The 20,427-nt window shown below is 35.6% G+C and overlaps 2 protein-coding genes across 2 annotated transcripts; both read right to left on the reverse strand.

Annotated features, from left to right (window-relative positions):
• LOC104447003 (probable disease resistance protein RPP1) lies at positions 1–5,245 on the reverse strand. The gene is made up of 3 exons (XM_039313662.1): positions 4,889–5,245; positions 2,125–2,814; positions 1–150 (listed from the first exon to the last, which is right to left on the reverse strand). The coding sequence occupies exons 1-3, from the start codon at positions 5,243–5,245 to the stop codon at positions 1–3; spliced, it is 1,197 nt and encodes a 398-aa protein (XP_039169596.1).
• LOC104446699 (TMV resistance protein N) lies at positions 5,187–7,738 on the reverse strand. The gene is made up of 2 exons (XM_039311855.1): positions 7,026–7,738; positions 5,187–6,412 (listed from the first exon to the last, which is right to left on the reverse strand). The coding sequence occupies exons 1-2, from the start codon at positions 7,496–7,498 to the stop codon at positions 5,248–5,250; spliced, it is 1,638 nt and encodes a 545-aa protein (XP_039167789.1). The 5' UTR covers positions 7,499–7,738; the 3' UTR covers positions 5,187–5,247.
• Positions 7,739–20,427: the final 12,689 nt, after the last annotated feature.

Consider the following 20,427-nt stretch of genomic DNA (forward strand, 5'->3'; position numbering starts at 1 on the left):
TCATGATTTGCAATCGACTCGTGGGCTTCTACCAAGTTTTTGCAATTCCTGAGTTTCAATTTTTTGAGATTTGGAGCACATGAGAGGTTGGGCATAATAACCAGCGAGTTGCAGCCCACTCAATTCAACGTACGTCAATTGCTTGAAGTCCTGCAAAAACAACAAAACCAACTACCATAAACATTTTGAAAGGGAAAATAGGGTATCCTTATAATGCCGTTGCCACTTCTAAGAATTTTCATCCTTGGGCCACAATTCTCTTCATGTGGATGGAACCAAGAATCATCGTTAGATTAGGCAACTTGGAACCTACTACTTAGGGTTCTAAGTAAATTTCTAAACCTACTAATAACTTTTCATTCAACGTTACTATATATATATATATAGTATTGAGAAATTACTAAACCCTTAGAAACTTTACCGGTAAATACAAATTTTTATGTGTCTACAGTAAAGCTCACATTCACGAGCGAGTTTTACCTAACAATTTAGTTTTTATGATCACATTAGCGAATAAGAGATAACCCTTATCATTTCATTTTTAGATATTATTTTAAATAGTTATATAATATATACAAAATACACAATATTAAAAAGAAATCACAAATAAATTTTTAGACAATCATCAAAACAGTTAGGCATAACATGATAGACCAGTAAAAGATATATCATGATTATTAGAAAATCACTCGTTGGTTTTACAAACAATGGGATGCTATATATCAAACAAAAACTAATCCTAGCAAGTAATAACATCGTACCATTTAATGTTTGATGCAGTAAATATGACATGATTCTTTTCATATATATATTTCAGATAATTACATTTCGTATTTAAGAATTGCATGTTACCAAACATGGAAAAAAAATTAAGGGCTAGTTAGTTTAAATTTCTAAATTACTCCGATATTGTCAAAGACAATTCCTGTTACTTTATAGTTGATGGAGATCATTTATATCACCTTATAATTGGTGAGAACAAATATTGAATTATTAAGGATTGCCAAAATTTTTTGAATGAATTAGTTATAATTTATATCACCTTATAATTGGTGACAATTCCTGGTGGCATGCCCCTACGGGATCACTTATATCGAATTAGTTGTACATGCATTACTAGCAAGATGTTTAATAAATATTTAATTACGGGTACTTAGAAATGCTACTCCTTCAGAACTGATTTGAGCAAATAATGGTGTATCTTTTTACAACACGGTGCAGGACAAATGCTGCCCTTTACAACATACATTGGAAAGCCTCCATGACTTGGAGACTACGTGGTCTCTAAGGTTATTTTGAAAGTGAGATATTGTGGTAAATATATCTGACCAACCACATTTAAATTAAATGCTTGACCACTTAACAAGCTATTCCTTGGGCGTTTTTACTTTTGTATATATGTCAACAGGTTAATTCATCATGTTTTTGTTTCCTTTTATCTGACCATTATACAATTCTTTTTTGTATATAAAAATGTTTATATGTAAACTAGTGACATAGTTAGAATTAGGCGAAATAGTTTATACTAGCATATTTACATTTTGAATTTCTTCCCTAGGTAGATTTGATTTTGAAATAAAACTACATCAATAGTTTGAGATATTAGGTTTAGAAAGTATTTTTTCCTTATATATATATAATAAAAACCTTCTTCTTGTGAGGGAATTTAACCCTTTTTTCATTCCTTCCATCCATGATCTTCAGTTGCTCATTTTACAAATATAATACCCATGGGCAAATGCACGAAATCGGTTATTTTATTTTATCCCTCACATATTTTAATATATTAAAAATTGAATTTAATCATGATTCAATGGCCTTCATAAGAAAATTCAAATTTTTTCTTTCTGCATATAATAATAGAATTTGTTTGTATCATGTATTTTTCCCGCAAAATGTTTTCATTGCGGATTTCAAATAAAGATGTTTCACTTAATTTTTCAATGCCAATTATGCTGCACGTTATTTCCAACACAAGTAGTTAACGACATTCTACAAGAAAATAGAGTAGTGGTTTCTAAAACAGATGAACACCATTTCCTTAGGGATACTGGTGCATACAGTACACAAACGCCCATACAAATGAAGCAGATAATAAAAAGGTCTATGTAGATAAATGCTCACCTTACTAATTGACGATGTGGACAAACAATCACGCTTGATGGATGTAGAAAGGCTAGTAATATTGTTCCCCGACAGAATTAAGATTTTCAACAAGGGGAAACAAGAAAGATCCTCAAGAAACTCTACTTGGGATAGATTACAATTTAAAAGGTCTGACACATTTGAATTTGGAAGTCCGATCTTCATGCATGGATCAGCTGAATTCCAAAGGTTTGGAAACATGATTTGGCAGAGAAAAGATTTGAACCATTGAAGTTTTTGTAACTTGTAATTGTTAGATGGACGACTTATAGGGTTTTTGCCCATGTCTAAATGTATTTTCTCTAGAGAGACAAGATTTTTTATTGATGTAGGAAGTTCTTTTAAAGAGGTATGTCGTATGGAAAGTTTTTTCAGGCCTCTAAGTTCATCTAGAATATCGGGGAATCTTTCCAATTTTGGGCAATTGGAAAGTTTGAGATCTCGAAGATTTTTTGACTTGAGCACATTCGGAAAAACACAAAGTTCAGGGCACCATTTAAAATGCAAGACCTGGAGCTTGTCATGATATGCAATTGACTCGTGGGCTTCTACCAAGTTTTTGCAATTCCTGAGTTTCAATTCTTCGAGATTTGGAGTACATGAGATGTTGGGTGTACTAATGAGCGACTCGCAATCACATAATTTAATGTACCTCAATTGTTGGAAGTCCTGCAAAAACAACAAAACCAACTACCATAAACATTCTAAAAGGGAAAGAAGGGTGTTTGAATAATGCCGTTGCCACTTTTAATGATTTTCATCCTTAGGCCACAATTCTCTTCATGATAAAGGAGGTAAGGAGCATCGTTAGATCAGGCAACTTGAAACCTACTATATAGGGTTCTAAGTAAATTTCTTAACCTATTAATAACTTTTCATTCAAAGTTATCATATATATAGTATTGAGAAATTACTAAACCCTTTTGAAACTTTACTAGTAAATACAAATTTTTATGTATATACAGTAAAAATTAGGTGAGATTAAGTCATATGGCACACTCACAAGTGAGTTCTACCTAGCAATTTAGTTTTTATGATCACATTAGCGAATAAGAGACAACTCTTATCATTTTATTTTTAGATATTATTTTAAAGAGTTATATTATATATAATACACAAAATTAAAAAGATTTCAAATAAATTATTCTAGACAATCATCAAAACAGTTAGATATAACATGATACTCCATACTTGACCGATAAAGATATATCGTGATTACTAGAAAATTAAACGTTGGTTTTACAAACAAAGAAATACTATATATCAAACAAAAAATAATTCTAGCAAATAACAAAATCATACCATATGATGTTTCGATACATTAAATATGACAATTCTTTTTTTTTTATTTAAGATAATTACATTCCGTATTAAAGAATTGCGCGTTAACAAACATGGAAAAAAATTAAGGGCTAGTTAATTTAAATTTCTAAATTACTCCGATATGATCAAAGACAACTCCTATTACTATATAGTTGATGGAGATAATTTATATCACCATATAATTGGGGAGAACAAATATTGAATTAAGGATTGCCAAAAGTTTTTGAATGAATTAGTTATAATTTATATCACCTTATAATTGGTGACAATTCCTGGTGGCATGCCCCTACGGGATCACTTATATCGAATTATTTGTACACGCATTACTAGCAAGATGTCTAATAGATATTTAATTACATGCACTTAGAAATGCTGCTCCTTCATAACTGATTTGAGCAATTAATGATACATTTTTTTACAGCACGGTGCAGGACAAATCCCGCCCTTTACAACATACATTGAATAAGCCTCCATAACTTGGAGACTACGTGGCCTCTAAGGTTATTTTGAATGCGACATATTGTGATTAAGGTATCCGACCAACCACATCTAAATCAAATGCTTGACCATTCAGCCAGCTATTCCTTGGGTGTATTTTCTTTTGTATATATGACAATGGGTTGGTTCATCATGTTTTTGTTTCCTTTTATTTGATCATTAAACAATTCTTTTTGTATATGAAATTGTTATATGTAAACTAGTGACATAGTTAGAATTAGGTGAAATAGCTTATACTAGCATATTTGCATTTTGAATTTCTTCCCTAGGCAGATTTGATTTTGAAATAAAACTACATCAAATTAGAGACATTAGGTTTAGAAAGTATTTGACATTCATCTACATACATATATATGTGTGTATGTGTCTGTACATATATATATATATGTGTGTATGTATGTGTGTGGATGTGTATTTGTCCTTGTACATAACGTAATAAAAGCCTTCTAATTGTGAGGGATTTCAACCTCTTTTTTATTCCTTCCATCCATGAGCCTCAATTGCTTATTTTACAAATATAATACCCATGGACAACTACATGAAATTGGTTATTTTATTTTATCTCTCACATATTTCAATATATTAAAATTTGAATTTACTCATGATCCAATGACCTTCATAAAAAAATTTCAAATCTGCTCTTTCTGCATATTATAATAAAATTTCTTTGTATTGTGTATTTTATTAGCATAATGTTTCCATTGGATATTTCTAGTATAGTTGTTTCCCTCAGTTTTTCAGATGCCAGTTTGCTGCACATTATTTCCAATGCAAGTAGTTAACGTCATTCTGAAAGAAAATAGAGAAGTGGCTTCTAAAACAGTGGAACACCATTTCCGTATGAATAATAGTACATCTAACATGCATATGCCCATCCAAATGAAGTAGGATAATAAAACAGTCTATGTAGATAAATGCTCACCTTAAAGTGTTTTACGACTTCTGTGATACTGCCTTTCCTCATATCAATACTTACTAATTTCTTTTGACCAGAAGGAAATTTTGGAATCCAAGGACCACTTCCAGCAAATTCCATCCATCTTAGCTCATTAGGAAGACATATAGGGCCATGGAAAGAAATATGAACATTGCGTAGGATGAGCAATCTCAACTTTCTCATTTTTGGAAAAGCATTAGGATGGATACTTAGCTCTTTCAGCTCCAGCTCAGGTAGCTCTTTCAGCTCCAGCTCAGGTAGCTCTTTCAGCTTAGGTGGCTCCAACACAATGGCTTCTACAGCACAATCTCCCTGTACATACAAGGCTTTTACATTATGCATTTTTAGTAATTAGAGTGAAAAATAAGGAGTAGTATTTTGAGCATATTTGCAAGTCTTACCATATCATGTGAAAGAACATCGACAACATCATCATACAACCATAGTCTGCTGCGTCTCCCAGGATCATTGCGACATTCTTGTCTCACAATATCCATACCCATTGATTGAATCAAGTCATGCATTTGTAGTCTTCCATAGTCAATGCTTATCAAGGACCTCTCAATAAGTATATCGAATCCTGCGGTTGTCTCAAGATCGCAACTATCGAGGACTTTCATTATGTAGTCACTATCCTCCCCCTTAAAAAAGCAGGCAATGTCGAGAAAAATCTCTTTTTCATTTTCCTCTAGTCCATCGTAACTTATTTTGAGAACACCATTAATGGTATTGTTGGGAATCCTAGAAATTTTCTTCAGTGTACTTTCCCATACATCTTCTCTTTTACCACGTAAGCAGGAACCGAGAACCTCAAGTGCTAAAGGAAGCCCTCCAGCACAATTCAGAACACTATACACCAAATTTGTCCTGATTTCTAATTCTTGGAGTGTCAGAAAAGCATGATTGCTAAGCAGCTCACGAGCTTCATTGTAACTCAGTGGTTTAACTTCATACACATGATCTTGATCAATTCCATAACAAGTTAGCAAATGTTTATCTCTTGTAGTAACAATGATCCTACTTCCATTACCAAACCAATTGCGTCCTCCTGCTAAAGCTTCTAACTGGCGCAAGTCATCCACATCATCAAGAATGAGGAGAACTTTTTTGTGACGAAGTCGACGTTGAATTAGAATAATACCTCTATCGACACTGGGCAATTCTAATTTTTGTTGCAATGATAAAATCTCATATAGTAATTTTTCTTGCAATAGAACTAAATCCTTTGAATTTTTTGAAGCTTCTCGAACATTTGCTAGGAAACATGAACCATCAAATTGTCTAAAAATAGCATTGTAAAGAGCTTTTGATAAAGTTGTCTTCCCAATGCCTCCTTGTCCCCATAATCCCACCATGACAACATCCTCATGAGACTTAAGGTTTAACATTGATTTCAGCTCAGCCACTCGGGAATCTATCCCAACAGGATGCTTAGCAACATGCAAAGATGTTTGGGCTAGGTAAGTTAAGATCTTCTTCACAATTTCTTGTATAAGCTCTGACTCGTTTCTGAGAAAAATGGAAAAAGAGTTTCAGCATCGTTTTAGCTATTTGAATTAGCAATTAATGAGCAATCACCAACCAACAATGACATCTCATTCTCAGGTGATCATAGCCAAAAGAAAACATATTTTCACTAAGTCAAATTAGGATTCCAAGTGTTCTTTACATCAATCAAAACAAGTTCAGGGTTCAACTTTTAGTCACCCAAGCGTTTCATGTAATTTATTTATTTTTCCTTTTGATTGTTCTATGTGATTTATCTACATGCTTTAATCAAAAGAGCTATTTAAGACTTTGAATAGTGGTTAAGATTTCGATTCGAAAACTATTAAATACATGAAGCACGATGTTATTGCCTTACTTGGCCTGTACACACTAATTATCCAATATGTGGCGTTGCAAACTTTCCTACTCATTCCAAAGAAATGCGGCAAATGCAATAACGCCACTTCACATTTTGTTCATTTGTTCATTGGTAGATCAAGTTTTAACATTTTGTAGTTACAATCATGTGTGTGTTGATTTATTTGTTCTTATTATGTTTTTTCTACAAGCAGTCTTTATACTTGCATGTAAAAGTTTAGTTTCTTACACAAAATATGAACTCAACTCAACTTACCCCTCATTCAAAGGCCACCCAGACAAGCCACCAGCATCAAAAAGAGCTTTCTTCCATCTCTTCACTTTCTCCGAATCTTTCCCAAACTTGAATTCATGCTTTTCCATAGCTTTATCGTAACTCTCTCTTGGTGTTCTTACTTCCCTAGGTTCCACTTTGTAAAACACCGGAAAGACTTTGAGGTCTCCTTGCTCCTTGCACTCCATGATTTTTGCTGCCTCTTCCAAACACCATGATGAGGAAGCATAATCCTCGGAGAAAATGATTATCGCGATGCGTGATTCCTCGATCGCCTTCATAAGTGCCGCCGATATTTGGTCTCCCTTCCTCAGTTCCTCACTATCAATGAAAGTGTATACCCCCTTTTGGTCTAAAGCTGTGTAGAGATGACCAACGAAATTCTTGCGCAGATCTATGCCTCTGAAGCTCAGGAAGACATCGTAATTCTTCTTGAGGTTCGACGAAGAAGCCATTGGATGATGGAGTTCAACAATCAATGACTATTAGATTTGATAAAAAGTTTTTAGTTAGTTTGTTCACCATTTCATCTTGTTGTTGATTTATTCTTATACGAAGAGGACAAAGATGCACGACTTGCTTGTGTGCTTTGGTAAATGATGGGACTTAAGGATGGACCAAGACATCTAAAGGTGTGAACACATGGACTTTTTCATTGAAGACCGCGTACCACCCCGTCATTCACGCTGTCTGATTGACAAAAGCTTCTCTGTGGCTGACAAAAGTAGTGAACAATATAGAAGAGCACTGGACCTAGTGGACTCGATTATTCCACAAATTGACAAACAACTTTAGGTTGGTGGATTCTCGTGATCTAGGTCATGGACTCACTGATAAAAACAACTTGGCTAGCTTCCTCGAAATTTCATCCCCAACCACCGACAAGTAGTTTTTTCCTTGCTATATAATAATTTACCACATGACCGCTTAAGAGATATATAATTACACACGCAATCAAGTGTACTGGCAAAAAATAATGTTAGATCTATTAACAATAGTAGAATTTTGGAAAACATGGTGCTTAAGTATGGACCAACATATATTAATAGGTGTGAACACATGGACTTATCTTCACCACCAGGTATTCCGATTCTTTGAGTGACACAATCTTCTTTGAGGCCGACAAAAGTAGTGGAGAAACAATTTGGGGTGGTGGACTCTTGAGATCTGGTAATAGGCTCACTAATCAGAAAAATTTTGTTCGCTATCTTGAAATGGTATCCCCAACCTTCGAGTGGTTTCATCTTTACAAAGTAATAATTTAACACATGACTACTCAACTGACATGTAATACATATGACAACAATACTTTCTAATAGTCAAATAATCACAACATTCATCACCAAATGTCAAAGAGTTGGTTTTTCAAAATTTGTACCTCTAACCTTGTGTCGACACGTAAATATTTGCTTGAAAACTTTTCATTCATTTCATGAGAAAATTATGAATCAAGTTTGTTGATACCGGTGCGATTGGATCCTTAAACAAAAACATTTGCTGATATTAGACCTACTATCGCATCTTTTATTGCATTTTGCATTCAAACAATAGACACATTTATGTTTAGGCAAAATGCATCCAAATTAAACCAAGCTTGTTTCTGTCGAGCAAAACAGGGCTCCACTACGAAGTTCTTCATTTTAATCGGCCCAATGGACAGCTCGACATGCAAGATGAACTAGAATTCACAACTCCAAAATTGTGGCAGCTAGTTTCAATTTCATGATAGCGTGATTGGATACAACTCCAAGATTGCAGGAGATGGTCTTAATTCTAAGATATTACATAAGTCCCACCTCATCTAATGACTAATGAGAGGGATGGTCATAACGTTGCAAGCGAATCAGATTTTTGGCCATGTTCCTCATCCCTCGATCGCAGTAGATTACCTTGTGGGCTAAGAATGAGTTGGTCGTTGGCCGTCATTGTGGCCGGCAACCGGCCAAAAGAAGTGGAGGAAAACAAAGAAAAGAAAAAGAAAGATGAAAAAATAATTTAATAATCAATTTTTAAAACAAAATAATTAAATATATTTTTTAAAAACATAAAAAATTATGAAAATTTTATTTAAAAAAAAACAAAATAAAATGAAAAAAAGTGTATATGGAGGAAAAGATTTTTCTTATTGAATAGCAGAAAATATTTTCCACTTCATTTATAGGTTTCACCAGAATACCAAAAAATAATTACATTTTCTTGAAAAATGACTTTTTGGAAAATATTTTCTAGGCAATGGGGAGAATAAGATAGAAACCTCATCAACGAACCATGAGCTTGTTTTAAGCCAATAATGAGTAAACAAATGTTAGGCATCGTAGAACTTGGCTGTTCCATAAACACTGTCTCATTTAATGACCCATGAAGAAAACATCTAGCTGATGGATAAACCATCCTTTAACAATTGCCACGGAGAGAACAAATGGTTGCTTGTTTAACCAAAAAAGTTTCGACAAAATCAACACCTTCCTCTTGATGGTACCCTTGCCACTAAGGGATCATTTTTTTTACAAAATACTCGTGCATGATAGAGCATAGAAAGACCTAACTCAATGATGTAAATAAAAATAATTAAATATATATTTTTAAAAAACATAAAAAATTATGAAAATTTTATTTAAAAAATAAAAAAAATAAAATGAAAAAGTGTATATGGAGGAAAAGATTTTTCTTAACTCCTTTTTTAGAAAATATTTTCTAGAAACCTCATATTTTTTTACAAAATGAACGGAGCTTACATATAGAGAATAAGATACTAGATGGAGAGCGCAAGACTTGGAAGAACCTTTGGATCTTTTTGAACAACCAAGGGACATAGGATCATTGAGGTGCTTGGACGGACCCAATCGAAGTAGAACAACTTAAATAATATGAGCGCCATCAATATGCTTTGGAATGATGTGAGTATAGAAGGTGAATAGATTAAATCAGAAGGACTTAGAAGGGTTACAAAATGTTCTTTACATTATTGCGAGGTAGACAGTACTCTAGTACCTGGAAACTACTGTAAAATTTAACACAAAAACTAACCAAGACTTTACAATTAAATCAATGCGAAATCATCAAAAAAATAAATGAAAAACGATGAAGGACACCAAATAATTTTGGCTTAATATGAGTGTTGATACCTATGTTTATAGGAAAAGTTAACATCAAATAACCTATTTCCCACATTTAAGATTCCATCCATCCCCAAAATGTTTATAAATAATTCAATTTGGTGTAAAACTCATAGCATAACCGTGTTTAGAACTCCTCCGCGCGATCAAATAGGGCGTCACCGAGCGTGCCCTTTTGATATTCGCTGCTCGTCCTTTACGGGAGTCACGGGGCGGCTCTTTTCTCCGTACGGCTACTTCAGGCAAGAAAAAATTAAAAGCCCAAGACCCTTGCTTTTTGTTTCCTTCTCTGAATTTTACTTGGCCCCACACGTTTTTCTTTTGTACGGCAAAAAAGAAAGCCTTTCACTTTTGCCAGAAGCCACTCTCTTGGTCAAGCTTGGATAAATATCTCCAACAATAAAAAACAAATATTCTCTGACTAAAGAAACTGGAGATCTCAAATACATGTGCCCCCTTCGCTAGATAATTGGAGTACGTTCTATTCCATATCGGAAGTGGACTTCTTGAAATTCTTCGCTTGAATTAAATCTTGAAACATAATTTAATAGAAACGAAGACTTAGTTCTAAATCAATTTGATTCAAATTCCAATTTGTACTTTTAAGCCAATTATTTAAAGCCTCAAAATTCCACGCAGAAACGTTGTGGAAAAGTTATATGGGGTTTGATATTTTTTATTAAATAGAGTAAGCGTCATGCAAGTTCTTGGGACGATTTTGATCTGTTTTGGGCAAGATTTATCTAATTGGCTGTATGTAAACGTTTTTAGTTAAGAAGAACCCTTGTAAAAGACTAGAACGCCTAGTTGAGGCCACTTGTGCCTTGTGCAGGGTAGGCAAAACCTAGATTTTTGTTAGCAAAGAGCAAGTGCAATGAAGTGACGACTGGCCTCTAGCAGAGGGGCCACTAGCCCTTATGACTATGCATAGAGTTTTCATCTGTCGTCCAATTGACCTGATATTCACATTCACAGAAAGCTCGTGACTCAAATTGGATTTCCAAGAATCATAGACAGTTATAGTGGAGTGTTAAGATATTTTCTTCATTAAAAATCCAATTGATGTGATTCTTGAGGATTTAGAAAACTTGTGATTCGATATTTAAAAATGAAATTAATCTATCGAGTCAAATGACAAAATTCTTGACACATCATGATCAAGTAATTTTAGTTAAAAGTTGCAATATCTTGAGAATCAATATTCAACTTCAAGCAAATTGGATATTGTTGGAAAACGTTAACAAGTATGATCTAATTATATCCTTCAATCAAATTTGTAAGGAAGTAATATTCTCAGTCAATTTGAGTGAAATCTATGCTAAAAAGTTAGGTGTCTAGTGTCTACAAGCATTTTGAAAATAATGTAAAAATATTTGAAAAATAGGTTTTGATAAAACTGACTCCCTGTCTCAACCATTTGCAACATGCATTGCATAGTATTGCTGATGTGGGCTCATCCATGTTATATCATGAAACTTATGCTATGAATCGGACACCTAAATATTGATTTGTGTTAATTCATATTATCTCTGCTACATTTGGACCCATGCATGTCATTTTGCATTTATTTAAGCCATGAATAACACATACACGTTTGCACCTGTCACGAAATTAGCTAGTCAAACATCATACATCATAAATAGTATTTTGTGTCGAAAACCGAAAATTATTACAACCTATTGCATAGAAACCCAATCAAAATTCGGGAAAAAGACGAATGGTGCAGCTAGCAGAAGTTATATTGAAAGCGAATTTAAAAAGAGAAAATCTTCTCGCCCAATCCACTGCTCCTCTACTTACGAGATGCAATCCTCTATATTGCTCATTATTTAAAGGTCCTAAGGGTAGGAAGAAGGTTAGTATAACAAGAAGCGCAAAGACCATTGGACTCATGCACGCCAATATGATTGAATTCAATGTTGTTAATTGAATCGTACGCAATGGATCATGCATGTTGCTCTGATTGGCCTGAATTCGTCTTTGTTTTTTGAGTTGCGTATGTTGGATCGACATTCAAACACTATCTTCAAATACGACCTTTTATTTGACATGGCATCCGATTCAAGCCCCTTTTTGCTTGCTGCTTTGATATGGATTCATCCATACTTGTTTGATGCGCTGGACTCATGTTCTTCTTCTTCTTCTTTTTAGTCTTCGAAACATTAAAAGAGAACTATATATGTATTTACTTTAAGAAATCTCATGATATGAGAATTTAACCAAGGAATGTAGTACTGAAAGAGCGATGTGGAGTATGCTAACTTTTTCTTGTGCTTAACCACATCCTCAAGCCTTAAACATTTGATTATCGCTTTATAGTCTGGCTGAGTATTTTGTTCGCAATCAACCTGACAAAACGATGGATGTCAACTCGTAAACAATTTAAGAATGTGGGTCAAAGTGGCCACCGTCTCCGAGAGTTTGGGCGATATTTTCAGACTTTCACTCCTAAAACTATAATTCTTTTGAAGAATCTGTGAGGGACACGCTACAGTGATTATGTCATGTGCTTTGGTTTTCATGTACATTGAATTAGACAAGACGTGGCTAATTGAAGGATTTTAAATTTCTTATGCTTAAGATTGATCACGGACACGATGAGGCTATGATCCAAAGTTTGATGCTTGTGCACTGCAAAACTATAGCTTTCGGGTTTTTCTTTCACGATCAGACGAGTTCCACTCCAAAAATTGACTGACAAGTGGCATTATCAGTTTTGATTCAATCTTAAACACCTTATTTCACGTTCAAGTCACGGTTGAGTACAATTCAAACTTCACGGTTGATTTATTCTTATACTAGAGGACAGAAATGCACGACTTTTTTAGAACTTTGGTAAATGATGGTGCTTAAGGATGGACCATGTTATCTGATAGGTGTAAACACGTGGACTCATTTTTACCAAAGACTGCGTACCGCCGCGTTATTTGAATTTGCTGGTTGACACAAGCTTCTCTATGGCCGACAAAATTATTGCACGGACAAAACTCTAGAGTGGAAGATTCTCGTGATCTAGGTCATAGGCTCACTCATGAAAGCAATTCTGGTGGTCTTCCTCGAAATTTCATCCCAACCTTCGAAGAAGTAGTTTTTGTCCTTGCTGTATAATAATTTACCACAAGCCCAATCAAGAGATATATAATTACACACAATTAAGTGTTCCAGCAAAAAAAAAAAAAAATAGATCTATTAATAATGGTACAACTTTGAAAAAACATGGTGCTTAAGTATGGACAACGATATGTAATAGTTGCGAACACTTGGACTTATTTCACCACCGCGTTACTTGGATTTGTCTGATTGACACGAGATTCTTCGCGGCTGAAAAAAGAAGTGGAGGCTCACCAACCAGAAAAAACTTTGCTCACTTCCGTGAAATTACTTCCCCAACTTCAAGTGATTTCTTCTTCACCAAGTAGTAATTTAACACATGACTACTCAGGTAACATATAATACATGTGACGACAACAATACTTTTTAATACTAAGATAATCACAACATTACTCACCAAATGTCAAAAGAGTCCTTTTTTTTTAAAAGTTTATACCTCTAACCTTGCGTTGATATATAAATTTTTGCTTGTAGTCCTTTCATTCATTTATGAGAAAACTAGAATCGAGTTTGTTGATAGTGGTGCTACTAGATCCTTAATAATAATAATAGAAAAAACATTTGTTTAGCTGAGTCCCACACTAGCATCTTTTATTGCATTTCTCTGCATTCAGACAAAATACACATTTATGTTTAGGCACAACGCATTTGAATTAAACAAAGCTTGTTTGTGTAAAATAAAACAGGGGCTCAATTACGAACTTCTTCATTTTAAGAGGCCCACTGGACGGCTTGACATGCAAGATGAACGAAAAAGGAAAAAACAAGGTGGGAATAAAGCTCAAGAAGTTACAAGCCAAAGGCTACGAGACAGAAAAGCAGAAGACTTACCCTTTCATGCTGTTCTTTTAAACTGCAAAAGAGATAGAAAAGGTCTTCGATTCAAGAAAGTATTTTTACTCTCGTCAGAAACGACTCCTAGAGGGGTAAAAGGGGCTTCATTGCAGTCGCCAAAAATTTCTTGGCCCTTGGATTATTTCGTCACGGGGGTGGTTCAGAGCGGTTTTGGATTCTTCTGTCGGATTCGAACTGCATGGGAAAATGCACAGAGAGAAGCTGAATCATCTATTCATGATGATGGAGCGGAAAGTGAAGAGACGAGGTGTTATAGGGTGTAAATGATAACTATTCTGATCAGAAATTAATTTTAGAAGAAAAAAATATTTTTTTTTATTTTTATTCTTGAATGAGTTTTAAACAAAAATATGCATTTAATAACGACATAAAATTTCTATTCCTAACATAGAAATTCAGTTTCATAATGACATCCGAACGGTAACGGATGATAGCTAGCAGAGGGTCCACCAGAGGAGACAGGCGGTGGTGGATGGTAGATGGCAACCAGCGAATGGCGGTCAACGACCGGCGGACGACAATCATTGGTGGTGGCAACTGGCCTTCGTCAACGAATGGCAACCAGGCGGATAGTGGATGGTGATTGGCAACGGCGGATAGGTGGCGATTAGTAGCAAGGACAAATGAGGAAAAAGAATTTTTATTTATCATTTTGTTTCAAAATAGCGAAGTAAAAAGTTTTTTATTTTTTGATTTCTATTCCAAACCTACTTCTGAGATAAAAATCTATTCTAAAAATAAAAACAATGAAATAATTTTTTCAAACAAATTTCTATTTCAAAAACAAGTTTGGAATATAAATAAACTAGTTATCATGCATGCTTGTAATGACTAGTGCAAGTGACAAAGTAGGTCATAACGAGGCTGCATCAGCTCCCTGACAAGGAGTAGGGCCTCTTTGATATACGCGGTTGGCAAAGGTTATCCTGTCGGGAACCCTATGTTGGACCAATTTGTTCTGTATCTGCCTTCCTGCCTCCCTCTCTCTCTCTCTCTCTCCGTGTCCGTCCTTTCACGGATTCACTCAACATTCGCCTTGGGCTTCCATCTGTACTAGAGAGAACCTCTGCATGTTTACCAAGGACTCGCAATTTTCGTTACTGGTGCTTGGTTTTATGTCTCTCAAACTAACATAAATATAGAGTTATTGGACAACTCTAAGATAGTGGAATTGGTCCTAATTCCTTGCTGTAGAGTTAGATATGATTCAGACAAGGTATTTCACGAATCCAATAATTGCGGAAATTTGGATCAAAGACATTTGAGATGAGAATTAGACGAGTCGTGGCCAGCCAAGAGAGCAGATTGTGTCAACAAAAAAAAACAGTTTTTGTAGGAGTAAAATACAGTTATTAGATTTGGATTACACAAAGATCCAACCTGGTTGTTGCCGATGATTGGCGACGATTGGCAGCAAGCGGTGGGCGGCGGGGGCGGTGAATGTGAGTGGGTGGCCGACTAATAAAGAGGACGAGTGTTGAGAAGAGTTTTTATTTCATTTTTTTTCATTAGAATTTTAAAAATAAAAATTTTAACTTTTTATTTCTATTCCAAACCTATTTTTTTGACTAAAAATTTATTCTAGAAATAAAAAAAAAAAATTATGTACCAAAATGAATTTCTATTTTAGAAGTCTCGAATAGAAAAATTAGTTAGGAATACACATGAAATGGTTGTCATGTGTGTCATTATGAGCTTTGGAGACAAAAATGAACAAGAGGATTCGGTGGTTCTTTTTCGTTTTTGGAAGAAAGAGATAAATGTGAGAGATGGGGACCCTTTGAAAAAGTAAAACCGATCGTGAGCTTAACCACTTTGTAAAACACAGGAAAGATCGTGAGGTCTCCTTTTTCCTTGCATTCCATGATCTCTGCCACCTCGTCCAAACACCACGATGAGGAAGCATAATCTTCAAAGAAAATAATGATGGTGATGCGTGATTTCTCAATTGCCTTCTCAAGTATCGATCATATTTACTCTCCTTTTCTAAGTTCCTCGCTATCAATAAAAGTGTAGATCCCTTTCAGATCAAGAGCTCCATAGAGATGATCGATGAAATTGTTGCAGACATCCGTGCCTCTAAACTCAAGAAAACATGATAAATCCTTTGGGGTTTCCACGAACAAGCCATTAGACAATGGAATTCAATAATCAGAAGCGACTCTTGGCTTAAGATTTGGCACAGTAATTTCGGGTAGTTCCTTCCCCACTTGATCTTCTTGGGTTTTATGCTAAGAAAACAGAGATGTATGGCTTTTTTCTAGTACTTTGGAAAACGATGGTGCTTTAGGGTGGACCAAGACACCCGAAGGTGTGAACACATGGACTTATTTTCACCTAAAGACTGTACACCACCGCGTTATTCGGACGGTGTGATTGACGCAAGGTTCTTTGTGGCCGACAAAAGTAGGGAATAGTGCAGATCAGTACTGGCCCTAGCTTTTTTGTGGTTGACAAAAGTAGTGAATGGCCTACAAAAGGAGTGGATGGTGTAGATTAGTACCGGTCCCAGCAGACTCAATTATTGTACGCACCGACAAGCAACTCCAGGCCATAGGTTCCCTCATAAAAACAGCCTCGGTGGCTTCCTCGAAATTTCCATCCCCAAGAAATAGTTTTTTCCTTGCTATATAAGAATTTACCACCACAAGGCCACTCAAGACATATATAATTACACGCATAATAGATTCTGCCAGCAAAAAATAATGTTAGACGTAGTAATAGTAGTAGAATTTTGGAAAAACACGGTGCTTAAGTATGGACCAAGATTGGCTATAGGTATAGACAGATGGGCTTTATTTTCACTAAAGACCGCACACGAGCTTCGAGAAAATAGCTTTGATCTGTTTAGTCTTCATTTTCACTTTTGTAATTGAAGTACCGCATGTCATAAGGTTAGCTTCACCACGCCCGATCTTTAAAAGCCATGAGCCAACTTGACCCCACTGCCAACCACGAACGTGCAATATCTCGGAGATCAGGGACTGTGAGAGAGTCACGAGCTCCACTGCGGTAGACAACAATAATGGCACTGTGATGGCATTAACGAGTGGCGGCAATGGCACTGTACCGGTGTGGACGGCAACTGAGTATGGAAGGAGAAGATGATGAAGATGAAAGGGAAAAAATAAAAAATAAAAAATAATTTAGAATAATTTTTTTAATCCATTTTAAAATTTTCAGGTATTTGCAGGGTCGCTACCCTAAAAATTATGATCTAGTTAAAATACGAGCTCCTATTAACTCATCGAAACCAAAAACAAATTGAAAACAATGAAGAGTTGAAGACTAATGTTCTTGTGCTCCCAATGCAACAAAGGTCCAATGTTCTCTGTGCTAAGCCAGTTCCTCCCGGTGCTGCAAGCAACTGCTAAAGGGTGACTGCCAGTTCCTCTCGCGCCAATTGTAAGTCATCCTTTCACCTGCAGCTTTCCCAAACGGAAGTGGTTGTTCGCATCTGGTAAGAGAACTCTCTCGTGGGAGATCTGTGGCGAAATTCTCAAGCATATTAGAGTCCATGGCGGAATACCTTCATAAATTGGTGGACCAAGAGAGAAAATTAACAGTAAAAACATATATATCAAAGAACATCAACCACTAGCACAACCAAGAATGTTGCATCTGTAAGAGTTTTCTTGACGTGGGCTACATTAATTGAGATTATAATTTACTATTTTTATGGAACTAATCTAATAAGGTAAGATATAAAATTTCTTAATAATCGAATATGAGTCTGGTTTGTATGAGCCGAGTTGGATCTAACACAAGATGAGAGAGCTTGTCCAAAACTCTATAAATAAGCTAAGATCTCTCCTCTAACCCTCACTTTTCGCCGTTCTAAAAAAAATACACTACTACCTCACATAAAGAACGTTCGTGAGGGGCAGTCTCATTGAACCAAAGTATCGAGGGCGGTAGAGGAGAAGATCTTTAGCGCCGAGGGTTCGGATTGCTGCCGTTCTACTTCGAGAATCATGGATTCCAAATTAGGTACGCAAATCTTCGCCTTCTCCTCCTAGATGTTTGACTTTCTAGCTATATCAATCTTGTGAAGTCGTTTCGATGGCTTATATTTGGTATCAGCGTCGGTATAACCTAGAACTCGAACATAAGGAATTTCCCCTATTTTGAAAATTTTATATGTTGAAACTTGATTTCGATTGTATATTTGGATTCGTCTTGTCGAGCTGAGTGTTTTTGTGGGTGGCACGCCTATGGGGGAGGCCAAATCCGCTACCCAGGGCCATTTTGAACTTAACCTAGCTTAGGACTGTTTTGCCTGTTTTTGTGATTTTTTGTCATGTGAAAGTGAATTTTGATCACATATTTGAATTTCCTCTCATCGATATGAAGATTTTGATGGGTGATATGCCTCCAGAAGAGGTCGCAAACCACCTCACACACTTGCATGCGCTAAGGAGGTGCTCAAAGTTGGCACCTCAATTCAATTCAATTAGGAATCGTCATTAATTTATTTTACTTGTATCAACTAGATATTCATAAATTGAGACTTACTTATGCTAGAAAAATCAAATGCACTTTCAGTACATTTTATTTTTAATTCAAAAATGTTATGCAAGTTGTCTTGATCAATTTTAAACCTAGATCACTAACATAAGCTTCACAGGTGACAGGGTTACTTAGGTTTCTCATTAGATCTAGGTGCATCCATTCTTCCTGTTGAATCTCCTTTTGCCTTTGCACAACTAGGTAAGGTCTCTGAAGTCATGATCCTTTGCTCACCTCTTCTGCAAAAATGTGAGAGGTCCCGTCATTTGGCTAGGCAAGGCCTGTCACTCTAATCAAGTTGGCCACCAGTGAGGGTTTGGTTCTAGATGGAACGATGGGTACGCCATGACGGCACATTTTCTGGAGTTTTGCAGTGGGCTAAGGTGCGGGTTTGTGTCGGACCTCAATGTGGTGAGGGAGCAATCATACTTCAATGCGACCTTTGAGATCCTGCTTGGCCAGTATATGGATTAACTTTGGGAGATGTATATAATGTCACAGTATGAGACCATTGTCGTAGAACCAACATTAACACCAAAGCATGGCATATTAATTCAATCAATCATGTGACTATGAGACAAAATAAGACTGTCTGGGGAGTAGTTTTCTTTTTTCCTCATCTATAAATATATGAATCAATAAAATGCCGAGGAAGTACCGAAGCAAGAAAGATTATTTATGCTTCAATGTGCATGAGCTTGTATTTTCATTGCATCTTTGGATAGATCTCTCTCTCTCTCTCTTAACCCTGAATAATTTTACCCAGGTTTAGAAAGTTGTCTGTGAAAGCATATAACCTTAAAAATTTTAAAGAGGTCAAAAAAAAAAAAAATAAATAAAAGGAACCAGTGTTCCATCTGTTTGCAAAGATTAGCATTTCTCCTGATGTCACCACAATTTTGTTTTTCTTTTTTGATTTTCGGCTAGCAAGTCATCAAATCTAATGAACAACACGGGTTTTACATGCACAAAAAAGTTAGGAAATGGTTTCATTTACCACATCGGTTAGACTGTGAAAAATCACAGTGGATTTCCAAATATATGGGAGGAGTGACAAGTAATCCAATATTCAATAAACATGTCAAAATTTGCGTATGAGCATTCTCTATCACCAAACTTTTCTAAATCAGTCGACTTATAGCTACTAACATAGGAATTGTCTTTGATGTGCCGCGGGTTTAAAGTTTGAACTAGACCTGATCACCATGCGGACCTAGACGGGCTCGGCCGAAGCTACTCGTGCTCAGACTTTCCAGGGACCTTCCCTAGGCCCCAGCCCGCCCAATGCAAAAACATGTATTTCGGAAGCTAGCCCGATACGCAACATTTATTTATGTTTAATTGACAACAAAAAAAAAACGAAACATGAGTGGAAATAATTACCAGAGAATTTGTGGTGTTTTGCGTTACTATGCCCGTATGTGATGTCTTTTTTTTTTTTTTTTCTTTTTCATATAAGAATTTGGCCCCTCTTTTTCTTTTAGTCTTTAAAATATTCATGCATCAAGGTAAGAAAATCGATGAAGATATTCTCACAATATTTTTGAGGGTTAGGCTTGAAAAAACAGTTTGCCGTTTCACTCCATGTTTTGGGATTGATAATGTAAGAAATTCAACAATCTAAAATTGGTATACATGATTTAGAAATACCTATCCTTAAATAAAAACACGTAGCTGGTTTAGACAAACATCGTTCTTGAACTGATCAAAACAAATAAAATCGTACGAATTCGAGAGTAGGTCTTTCTGTCCTTCTTCTCCTTTGGACGGCTCATTGGATAAACAGTAAGTGT

This window comes from Eucalyptus grandis, chromosome 5 (genome assembly GCF_016545825.1).
Source record: "Eucalyptus grandis isolate ANBG69807.140 chromosome 5, ASM1654582v1, whole genome shotgun sequence".
Taxonomy (NCBI): Eukaryota; Viridiplantae; Streptophyta; class Magnoliopsida; order Myrtales; family Myrtaceae; genus Eucalyptus; species Eucalyptus grandis.

What these genes read in the sequence shown, in the direction of transcription:
- LOC104447003 (XM_039313662.1), bottom strand. Translation starts at nt 5,245, where the DNA reads ATGCATAATGTAAAAGCCTTGTATGTACAGGGAGATTGTGCTGTAGAA. An exon ending in AAGTCGTAAAACACTTTAAG is followed by an intron (nt 2,815 to 4,888) that starts GTGAGCATTTAT and finishes TTGTTTTTGCAG; the next exon opens with GACTTCCAACAATTGAGGTA. An exon ending in CCACATCGTCAATTAGTAAG is followed by an intron (nt 151 to 2,124) that starts GTGAGCATTTAT and finishes TTGTTTTTGCAG; the next exon opens with GACTTCAAGCAATTGACGTA.
- LOC104446699 (XM_039311855.1), bottom strand. Translation starts at nt 7,498, where the DNA reads ATGGCTTCTTCGTCGAACCTCAAGAAGAATTACGATGTCTTCCTGAGC. An exon ending in GGGTGGCCTTTGAATGAGGG is followed by an intron (nt 6,413 to 7,025) that starts GTAAGTTGAGTT and finishes CATTTTTCTCAG; the next exon opens with AAACGAGTCAGAGCTTATAC.